Source organism: Sitophilus oryzae, unplaced genomic scaffold, assembly GCF_002938485.1.
Source record: "Sitophilus oryzae breed Bouriz unplaced genomic scaffold, Soryzae_2.0 scaffold_489_pilon_pilon, whole genome shotgun sequence".
Lineage (NCBI taxonomy): Eukaryota > Metazoa > Arthropoda > Insecta > Coleoptera > Curculionidae > Sitophilus > Sitophilus oryzae.
In genome coordinates, this window is record NW_022147072.1 from 332,713 (window position 1) to 343,436 (window position 10,724).

At 31.6% G+C, this 10,724-nt stretch overlaps 2 protein-coding genes across 5 annotated transcripts in view; both read right to left on the reverse strand.

The window, feature by feature from the left end:
• Window positions 1–3,561, reverse strand: part of LOC115886469 (tRNA-specific adenosine deaminase 1) — an 8,312-nt gene extending 4,751 nt beyond the window's left edge. The window contains exon 1 of one of the 2 annotated variants that reach the window (XM_030905631.1): window positions 2,772–3,561. In XM_030905631.1, coding sequence (XP_030761491.1) covers window positions 2,772–3,354 — 583 coding nt within the window. In that variant the 5' untranslated portion in view covers window positions 3,355–3,561. The remainder of the gene's footprint in view (window positions 1–2,771) is intronic. The other variant, XM_030905630.1, reaches the window with a different exon arrangement.
• A 1,505-nt stretch (window positions 3,562–5,066) lies between these two features.
• On the reverse strand, window positions 5,067–10,673 carry LOC115886465 (protein IMPACT-like). Of its 3 annotated transcripts, none has more exons than XM_030905622.1 (6): window positions 10,463–10,673; window positions 9,967–10,249; window positions 8,445–8,687; window positions 8,291–8,390; window positions 5,721–5,818; window positions 5,067–5,660 (listed from the first exon to the last, which is right to left on the reverse strand). In XM_030905622.1, exons 2-6 carry the CDS (start codon window positions 10,206–10,208, stop codon window positions 5,564–5,566), a joined length of 780 nt encoding a protein of 259 aa, XP_030761482.1. In that variant the 5' UTR covers window positions 10,209–10,249; window positions 10,463–10,673; the 3' UTR covers window positions 5,067–5,563. The 3 variants fall into 3 exon arrangements, with proteins under 3 accessions (XP_030761482.1, XP_030761484.1, XP_030761483.1); XM_030905624.1 differs by having other exon boundaries at window positions 10,346–10,667; XM_030905623.1 differs by having other exon boundaries at window positions 10,306–10,666.
• Window positions 10,674–10,724: the final 51 nt, after the last annotated feature.

Sequence of the window (10,724 nt, forward strand, 5' to 3'; positions counted from 1 at the left end):
GACAATAATTCTCACCTTTCAGAAAGGTATTCAAAGTAATGTGCGTTTTTCAAGGTGTTTTGTAAATCAGAGGTTCAAATTGTGATTAAGCCTATATGAAAATAATGTGTTAGAAATAGAGACTGTTATTTTAGCAGTTATTATAATAGTATGTACAAGTAAAGCAGCACAATGGAGTGTATTTTAGTTAAGTGTGTATCGAAAAAGAAAACTGTCACAGTTACATCGATCTGTCATAAGTATCGTTTTTTAATGTTGGTTAAGTTGTCTTTTAATTTATTTTGTGTAATAATATCACAATCTTAAAAATGTAATGCATCTCTGCTAAACTCCTCAGGTGGTGTGATTTTATGCTTATTTTTAAGCATATACTTTCTTGTCCATATGGCAACACAGGACGTCTAATTACCTGAGATCCAGGATTGATGTGCCGGCTTGATCCTAGTAATTGGATGTAGTTGCTATTATTTTTTTAAATTTCAAAGTTAAATAACTCAGTTATTAATAATTTATTTTAAAAATGGTAAAGAGAAAGCATGTTTCTTTTGACCAGATCAACCACCCCTTAAAGTACTTGCACTTATTTCTGGGACACCCTGTATATAGAGTATGTCCCCGGATTGTCTTAACAAAAGAAAAAACTTTTTATTTTGAATTTTTGAAAACAGCTGAAAAATCACAAGGGTTTTCTATGGCAATATAATTTCGATTTCGTTTTTTGATAGATGAATCTATGGATAATGGATAGATGGTTATTATTAATTTTGATTAACGTCATATTTTCTTGCTGTAGAATATAGAATGAGTGGGAGAGGGGTTAATCACCGCGACCCTACAGATCTATTGATCTATTGTCCCTATTTTTTTTTGCTGTAGTTAAAAGTATATTTTCCAATAACAATTATCACCCTTTCCGTAGCGTTGAACTAAATAAATTTTGTGCTTCTTTAACATTTAAAACACCAAAAAACGATATGGAAATTTGGAAAAGTATAAACGGGATTAACCATTTTAGAACAAGCAACAATTTTTATGGAGAATGATTTTTTCTCAAAATGTCAATAATAAAAGGTTCATGCACAGACGTATACCCTGCTGGCAAGCGAACCTTTAGGTCAGCGTTTACATGTATAGGAGTGAGTCGTTATGGCAATCTAGTAAGTCGGAGTGAGCAAAAATACGAGTATTTATTACATAACTACTTAATCAGACGATAGATTTCATGCGCTTGAGAAAATATTCGCCTTCTCTCTTTATTTAGTAGGTACTTCATCGTACGGTACGTCATCTTATCTAAGCGTGTTGACCGTACTCTTCGTACATATGTAAACCGGCACCCAAGACCAGAAATGCCGACCCTTACTATGCAGGGTCGCTAATATGTATGGAAACGGCCGATTATTGGGCAATGTATTCGAGGTTCCGCCGTAGTTAAATACAAAAGTTATAGGTTTTTTAAATGCCTAACATTTTGTAATAAATTTAAGTATACAGAGTCGGTCATCAAGTCGTGGCACTTCAAAGATTCATTTTTTTAAACGGAACCCCCTATATCATCAGGTATGTCAATTCCTCCTTCAATTTTAAGCAAAAATTGTAATATACATAATGTACTTAAATCCAACCGTTTCCGTTTTTTTTCCAGACTTGATATAATGCTAACTTGAAAACTAAAAACTAATGTCAAATATTATTATCACAGAGTTCCCGCAGAATGACATCGTTAAATGAAACAAGCAGTATTTTTATATAATTCCTCAAGATTGTGACCTTAGAATAATTCAGAAAATAATTAATTTTAACAATATAATGGGGATAATTCCAGACAATTTTGAGGCCAAGAACTCCAAAAACTCTCCTCAGAACCCTCAAAAAAATTACAATTGATTAATAATCGTCTAGGAATAAGTGCGAAAATTTGACATACGGCCACGTTTAGACTAATGAATAAGGTCTTTGACCATTAACACACATAACATTGTTTCTTGTTAAAGTAAACATAATTTCTAATTTACAAATATACCATAAAGAAATAATATTAACTGAGAAAAAAGGCCAATAAAATAAAGAACCTTTAACATATGTATGGAGAGTAGAGGGTTATCTACCCTCCATAAACATATACCTTGGCGATACAAAAAAAATTAAAAGGAACTAAATCCAAAGCTGCTGGGTTTATATCTTCACCTCTAGGAAGATCATGACAAACCACCTTGGGTAGACCTCATACAACCTCTCAAATAGTGCTGTTCAGACTCGGCTATAACATGTAGGTCCCGTGTACTTGTGAAAAACTGATTACATACATCACAAATAATATATGTAAGAAGTCGCATACCCTCTGATAGAACTTGGCACTATAATAAGAAGGCGATTACTGTGGTCTAATACAAGATTACTCGGACACATTACAAATAATGGGAAAGGGTCACGTATACTCTATACAAAGCCATGTCACCATTACTTAAGTATGGCAGTATAATAGTATAGTAAGTGTATATCAAAAAAGTAACAGTCCCAACGTTTAGTAATTATGACTCGTCTATATAGTCTGTCCAATGAGAAAATATAGGACAGTGACAGTTGTTGGTCTGCCAGTCTAAACGAGTCCGAGTATTGTTTTTTTTTATGTCGGTCTGTAGAAATTATTTGTTCTCTAGCTGGATACTGGATATACTTTAGTAAATTCTATATATCAATTTTCATGTATTGATTTAATATCAAATTTCTGTATATAATTTATAAAATAACCAATTTATATTCTACACTACCTGGTTTTGTTCTAACTATTCCAATAGAATGATAATCAGATTCCCTGCATTTTAAATCACATTTTATGCTTTCCGTGAATGATTTTGCTCCTGTCCTAAAAATAACTCCTCTCTCAGTTTTAAGCCTTTTTTGTAAATGATCAAACTGTTCATCTTCTATAACATCTCCAAAATTATCATCTACGGTTTGTTTCTCAAATATTGCTGCGTCACCACAAGGAACATGAGTTGTAAAAAAATGAAAATAGATATTAGGTTTTAAATAATGTCTTTGTTTGTTTCTATCAAAATTAAAAATAGAAGTGGTCTTTCCCATTTCGCCATACAAATATCGCAAAAATGCTCTTCTACATATTATTTCTGCATGACTGTCATTAAGTATTGTACCCTTCGCACACATTTTTGTTCTACCAATGCATTTGGTACCTGTACCTAAAGCTACCACTTGAAAATTACAAAATTCTTGTTTTACAATACATGAAAGTACTGTCCACTCATTTTCTTTAGGCTTTTTAGCTCTTGGAAGACCATTGAAATGTTTGAGACAGCAATCAGCAATTGTCTGATGTATGTTTTTTTGCATATTGCATCTTGTTTTCTACCAGTATAATATCTACATTGATCTACATCCACTTAATCGACTCAAGATGATAATATAATAGTAACACAATAATTTATATCAAAGGACCAATAACAGTACAAATACAAGCAGCCTTAAAAAAGGTATATAAAATATAAAGGCAAAGGTGTTTTAAGTGACTGACCTTGAGACGTCACCTCAAGGTCGAGTTTTGTTGCATTTGCGCATAGAAGGCTGCATTTGTTCTTCACAGATACTACGCATGTGCAGGTCGCCCATGTTGCCAGATTGTTGGATATTTTCGAATTTCTCACTTGAAAAAATGTTTTTTGAGTATTTTCATATTCATTATTAAATGGTCTGTTAAATGTATTGTATGTGTATTGTTATTATTGCATTGCAATTATTATTTAACGTTCCAATTGATGAGAATTTTGTGTACAAAATCAAGAAAAGAAGGATAATGGAGATTGTCAATAAATAGGCTATATACCGGGTGCGTCTCAAAAGTGGCTCGCCCCTATAACTTTTTTATTTTTTTAGTTAAAAAACTAGATTTGGTATGTTAGTATATGACATAAATTAGGATTGATTGACGTATTCAATTGTTTTCGGTCAGTCACTTCCGGTTTCACCGCAACTTTTGATTTTTAAATGGCACCCCCGGTATTTTTTTTGCTTTAATCGGTAGAAACTGTAACTCTGAATAGAATGGCACATCATATGTCAACTTTTGACATTTTCGCATATGGTTTATTTGAAATTATAACTTGCGGTTCGTAACAAAAATTTGACTTGAAATACCAAGTGCGTGGTATCAAATTATTCGTAAAAAAATGCTTTTTCCAAATATGCTAATGAGCCACCCTCGTTCCATTTGAAAAAATTGAGTTATTATTAAAAATACGATTTGAGAATTTTTTTAACTGGCCAGGACAAGACACTAAAACATTAGACGATCAAATCTATTTTTCCAAGGCTCCTTGATGAAGAATTAGTGTTTTTAACATAGGCATAGCACTCTAGATTGAATTTTAAAATACAATTTTTTATTTAGCGAGAATGTCAAAAGTTGACATATGATATGTCATTCTATTCAAAATGTCATTTTCTATCGAATAAAGTAAAAAAAATACCGAGGGTGCCATTTAAAAATCAAAAGTTGTAGTTATTTCCGGTGAAACAGGAAGTGACCAAAAATAATTGAATACACCAATCAATCCTAATTTATGTCATATACTAACATACCAAATCTCGTTTTTTATCTGAAAAAATAAAAAAGTTATAGGGGTGACCACTTTTGAGACGCACCCGGTATAATACACATAGATTATAATCTGAGTTGTAAGTATGAATAATTCCATTTATTTATACATATATTTACAATAGAATTAAAAATTGTTATCTACGGATAGTTTTCTTAAGTTTTAATTTTTTTAAAAAATTTCTTTTAGCGTTCCTGAAGCTAATAAGTTTTTATAATAAGTTTATTATTTTTATGAATAGTTTTAATTTTTAATCATACATAAAAGGCTTGTTTTAAAGTATTTTTACTGAAACAAAATTATGATTCAACTTGTCTTTTGGCCTACTCTGATCATTTTATAGTATTTAATAAATTTTAATTAATTTCAAATCAAATTTCAAAAAAATAATTTTTAAAATTCCAAAAAAATAAGATTTAGCAAAATGTATTGAAACAGTACAATTTTATAAAAATATTTTTTTATTTATATGTAACAAATTATTTTACATTTATATAAATATAACAACAAAAATATCTGGACAAACAAAACATTATTTATAGGGTTTCCAAAGCGGGATCCAGGTGTATGTTTAATCCCGAAATCCTGAAAATCTCGAAAAATTTAAATGCCCAATCTAAAATGATTCTTTAGTCTTTAAAACATCATATTTTATTTATACTAAGCAGAACGTCAATATCTAAAAGTTATATTCCCGTGTTTGCTATTTTTCTTATTTCAACAAGAATTAATTTTTTAAACACTAAATATCAATGTTACTTTGTTTTGCCTATTTTAATAAAGCTCTTGTCCCATTCTCTTTTTTAAAATATGTATCTGCATTTTTATTCGGTATTTCTTTAGATTAAATTTTGCATTTTGACAGTCAATCTCGGGAGCCCGGGATTATAGGTTCTAATCCCGGGATTTCAAAACGGGATCCCGATCCTGAAAATTGGAAACCCTAATTATTTATTTGATACATAACCAGCAGCAGACAGCGCTTGTCGGGCAGCATTGTTAATATGTTTAAAACGATCTGGGCCCAAAAGTATACCACCATACCTATAAAAATTAAAAAAAAGTTGTTTAGCACTGATAAACTAATTCTAAATAAAAATTTACCATCTAGTAACTACTACTGCTACATTCTTTATGTCCATAATCTGCAGTAAATGTAATAAGCGGCCACCAGCGTGATTTTCGCCGTCATCGTCACAATCCTGAGAAAAGAAAAATAAAAGATATTATGCTGAAGTTGAGACTGTAATTTGTCTAACGCGTTGAATAAAAGTACTAAGGCATAACCAAAGTTATAAACAGCCACAACCCTAATTTATTTATTTTTTGAAGTGAATCTTCTTTATGCGCGATGGGAGTAAAAATTCAAGGCCGTGACACACCACGGCCTTGACACGACATGGCTTTGACCATACCTTGACACACGAGCTAGCGAGAAAAAAAGTGGTAAGGATCGCGCAAACGCCAAAAACATTTGATTTAAAGCTAAGAAAAGCATTTTAATAAACTTGATACTGTAATTCCGTACCAGTATCCTCTGGTTGTGTGCTAAGAAGTAAATTTTCATGCATATTCTCATCGATAGGTTTGTAGCTTCTGAATAACGGTCTAGGCAGAGCATTTAGCTCATTTGCTAGATCAGAATTAGAATTATTAGAGTTAAGCAACTCACATTTTCATTGGAGGACATCGTCATATAATTTAACAAAATTACTGTAAATCGCTATAAATACGAATAGCCTTTAGCGAATTGCTTTTAATTCTTATTTTATACTTTTAAGTGCATTTAATTTTAAGCTTGTTTTTAAAAAGTTTTTTTTATCAATTTTTTCACTTGTAAATTTTTCGCTTAATATGGGTCCTATAGGGTGTCCGATTTAAAATGAGGTACATGGGGATCTTGGAAACCATTGAAGATACAAAGTCGGTTAAATGAAAGCAAAGTTGCGTATTTGTGTGCCCAAAAATAATCTATGTCTATTTTATTTTAAATCCATACCGTTACGTAGATACAAGGTGAAAAAGAAAAAATGAACATTTTTGAAAAACCACCATATTTTCTTTATTATTGGAGGTAAGGTAATCAAAATTTCAATATATGGGCAATATATGTTTTCAACCATGTATTGCAATATGGCGCCCATAGGAAAAGCAAAAGTGCACTTCGGCCATGCGCAACATAGTAAGCCTAGACTTTTTTGAACATGATTTTTAAAATTTCCATATTGCCTTACTCCTATGTTAAAATTTTGATGACCTTAGCTCCAATAATAAAGAAAATATGGTGGTGTTTAGAAAATGCACATTTTTCTTTTTCTCCCTGTATTTACGTAACGGTATATGAATATTAAATAAAATAGACGTAGATTATTTTTGGACACACAAAAACGCAACTTTTCTTCTATTTAACCGATCTTGTAACTTTAACGGTCTTCAAGATCTCCATTATTCCCCATGTAGGTACCTCATTTTAAACTGGACACCCTGTATACGTGTGCGAATTTTCAGATCAATACAATTAAAATTTAAGATTTGGTTCCTTCTCCTTAATACGGCCCTATATCAGATCAATAATATGATAATTTTACATTGTCTTAGCTTCTATATACGCATGCAAATTTTCAGTTTAATATGATAATTAAAATTTAAAATTTGGTTAGGTTAGGCTCTGACAGCTCAAAAACTCAATAATTTTGTATTGTCAAAAACCAAGTGTTGTTTGTCATCGCTTTCAAGTAAACCCGTCCTCCATCTCACAAGTAGCTTTGTTTTTAAACTAGTAATAAACTCCAAATATTAATCACAATAAACCAAATTTAATATACAAACTACATCCGAGCACAACGCGATATGTCGTATTCTAGCTTGTTCTGTTAGAAATTCCACAGCGTGCAGACAGCACCGTTTACTCTAGCGGAAATACCGATCGAAGCAGTGACGTTAGGCCGCGTTTAGCGGATTCAAACGATCACGATAAATTCGCACGGATTTTTGAGGCATAAGCCTTTTACGGAATGTTATGAAACTTTGCATACTGAGTTTTAATGTCATAATGAATGATTTTATGAGAAGTAGGCACGTTTTAATTTTTTTGTGAACATTTCTATTGTTGATTAGGGTCAAAATTTGTTCTCTTCTTAAATAAATTTAAAGTGTGCATTTTGGGTGATATTCCACAAAATTTGCAGGCTATTGAGGAAACAGAAAGAAAAAAAAAACAGCAGACAGCATATGTCACTTTTTCAAACATGTCCTTCAAATCCTCCAATTTAATAGCTGTTGCCAAAAAGTTTTACTTCAAATATGCGTACATTTTTTTTTCTGTCATTTTTTGGAAGTCATCTGTAGAGAACGTCCCTTCCTCTTGTACAGACTTTACTTAATTATGATTATTGTATTGTTTCCAGTAATGAGAATGTAGAATTAAAATAATCGTGGATATTGGGAAGGCTGAAATGAAACAATTCTGTGCGAAGTTTCGCAACTTTAATGTGGCTTCTTCCCAAAACATTTAATATTCCAATTGCCTACAAAAGTAATTCATGTTAGAATACTAAATGTTTTAGTGCCTGAAGAAGCGACAATAAACTCGCGAAACGTCGCACAGAATAGAATTGTTTCATTTGAGCATTCCCAATACCAACAATCTTTTTCCAAACCAAACCAAACCTCACCTGTAACAATGTATCCTTTGTTGTATTGATCCTATAAGCCAGTATATTATGATTTGCTTGAGCAATTTTTCGATTTTCGAGTAGTATGTTATAAAATTCTCTAAAATTAATACATTAAAAAGCTGTTTGAAAGAATATAAAATTCCAAGCTTACCTAACATCATCAAAGTTTGTAACTTTACAAACATGTCCCTGAAAACTACTTCTTCTATCTGTAATAATCCCACCATGGCTAATATGTAACATTTTACTATTCCTTTCATTTTTCCTAACTTTAATTTTAGCATTATCTTGGCAATCAACTGGAGTGTCGATTTTTACGTCTGTATATGTTTTAAAGGAAATATCTTTCAGTTTTTCAATCCACTGATAGATTATGGGTCCACCTTGGTTCTCTCTAAAAGTATATTTCAATATTTATATAATCACTACATTGCAAAAGTTACTGATGTAATTAAAAAATTTATTCTTTAATGTCATGCCGCGTTCTCACGATTCGAGTACTTGGCAAGTATTTTTAATTGGCCTACAGAGTCTGGCGGGAGTGCAGCGTATTTCCTATAATAAATAACTTGGAAATTTTGTATAGATGCTCGACGCACCGTGTATACCAATTACAAATGTTTGCCAAGTACACGAGTCGTGAGAATGCGCCTTTATGTATTGTACAGAGCACAGGGTGTCTGAAGAAAGCCGCATCTTTCTATCTCTACTCATAAACGAGAGACCTTGTAAAACACCACAAAATAAAACACCCCGTGCATCACTAAATTTTATAATAAGTCATTTAGATTTCAACTATTGGTGTTTGACCTGCATTTTAGTTAAAATTTTCAATTTTAAAATATGTAATAAAGAAGTTTTATAATAATAATATATAATATATAGTAATAAGCAATCTATTTTTACACTAGTCTAAGTTGGTTTATCAACAATCAACATATTTATGGTCTTGATATTTTAAGCTAAGTCTGTCCAGGGAGAGAAAAAATAGTTTAGACGACATGATTTCTTATAGGTACCTATTTATTATTTTATGGTTTACACATGGTAGCCAATTAGAATGAATTTAGAATGAGTGGGAGGGGGGGGGTTAATCACTGCGACCTTACAGATCTATTGTGTCCCCCTTTCTTGAGTTATAACTCATCATACAGTCCCAGGGCTTTGACAAAAGCCAGTATCTGGGACGGTTTTATAGAGGGTAGTTCTCCATCTCCAATATCAGTCGTACCAAAATTCATGGCACGAATGGTTGTCGTCTCGGCGCACTTAGTGATGAGGTAGCCAAACACTGTCAGGGAAAAAAATAGTCATATATTCTCTCACTGAGCATACTATACCCTTAGCTATACCTGATTTAAAACTGTATTATATGCTAAGTCGATTCTTACTTTACAAAGTCAATCATACCAATAGTATGAGGTTCACAATTTTGTGAGTAATGGATTACTTCAGATTTCAGATATACATATTTTATGTAAAGTGTTATAAAAGTAGATATATTGTTAAAGGAAAAATACCGTATGATCGAGAAAAAACGGCGTCCAGTTGGCTGCGAAATGAAGATCGCTGTCATTTTATATGTAAATTTATATATGGGAAATGTCATCGATCGTCATTTCCCAGCCAACTGGACGCCATTTTTTTTCGATCCTACAGTAGTATACACTTACCTAAATATGTCAAAAAAACTTTTGTCGATAAGATCTTTTTGAAATCTATTCAGATTGGGAGCCCATAATTCATATTTTGGAGGTTTAGTTGATGGGTAATCAGGATTTAAAGTTACCCATAATTCAATATCTTTAGTTATTGCTATAGAATAACTATCCGTTTTCTTATTGTATATCCAGGCATCTTCAAATATGGCCTTTAGAACTTCAATCTCTTCAGCTTGTTGCGTCAGATTATCCATTTGAATTTCTACAGGACGTGACTATCGTTATAAATAAATATCTAAAAAGTTAAAAGATTTAGGTATACTTATAATTTTAAGTTGTAACATATAACACCTAATAATTAATTTGATTATTAACACTTCATAATTATTACTCTCAAATTTTATTAGTAATAGAAAATGGTCTTGTTTATTTTCATATTTTTATAATATTCCAGTTATAACATACTATAATACATGCTGTAGAAGTATGTATTAAATATTTTCATTACCATTTTACCATTCTCCCATGTTAAAACTACCATAACTACCCTTTTAAATATGATTTAAGATTTAAATCATCTGGAATCTGGAATCTGGATGTCAGTTAATCAGCTGTGTTCTTTGAAAAAAAAATGTATACGAAAAAAATATTCCAGAGGAAAGAATCTATAATCTATGGGAATCTTAGATCGGAATTATGTATTGATCTTTCTTCTTTCTTAACTACATGTTTCTCCCACTTACTAAAATTATATATGATTTTGGCACACC

What these genes read in the sequence shown, in the direction of transcription:
- LOC115886465 (XM_030905622.1), bottom strand. Translation starts at nt 10,208, where the DNA reads ATGGATAATCTGACGCAACAAGCTGAAGAGATTGAAGTTCTAAAGGCC. An exon ending in AGTTTTTTTGACATATTTAG is followed by an intron (nt 8,688 to 9,966) that starts GTAAGTGTATAC and finishes ATATACTTTTAG; the next exon opens with AGAGAACCAAGGTGGACCCA. An exon ending in ACAAACTTTGATGATGTTAG is followed by an intron (nt 8,391 to 8,444) that starts GTAAGCTTGGAA and finishes TATTAATTTTAG; the next exon opens with AGAATTTTATAACATACTAC.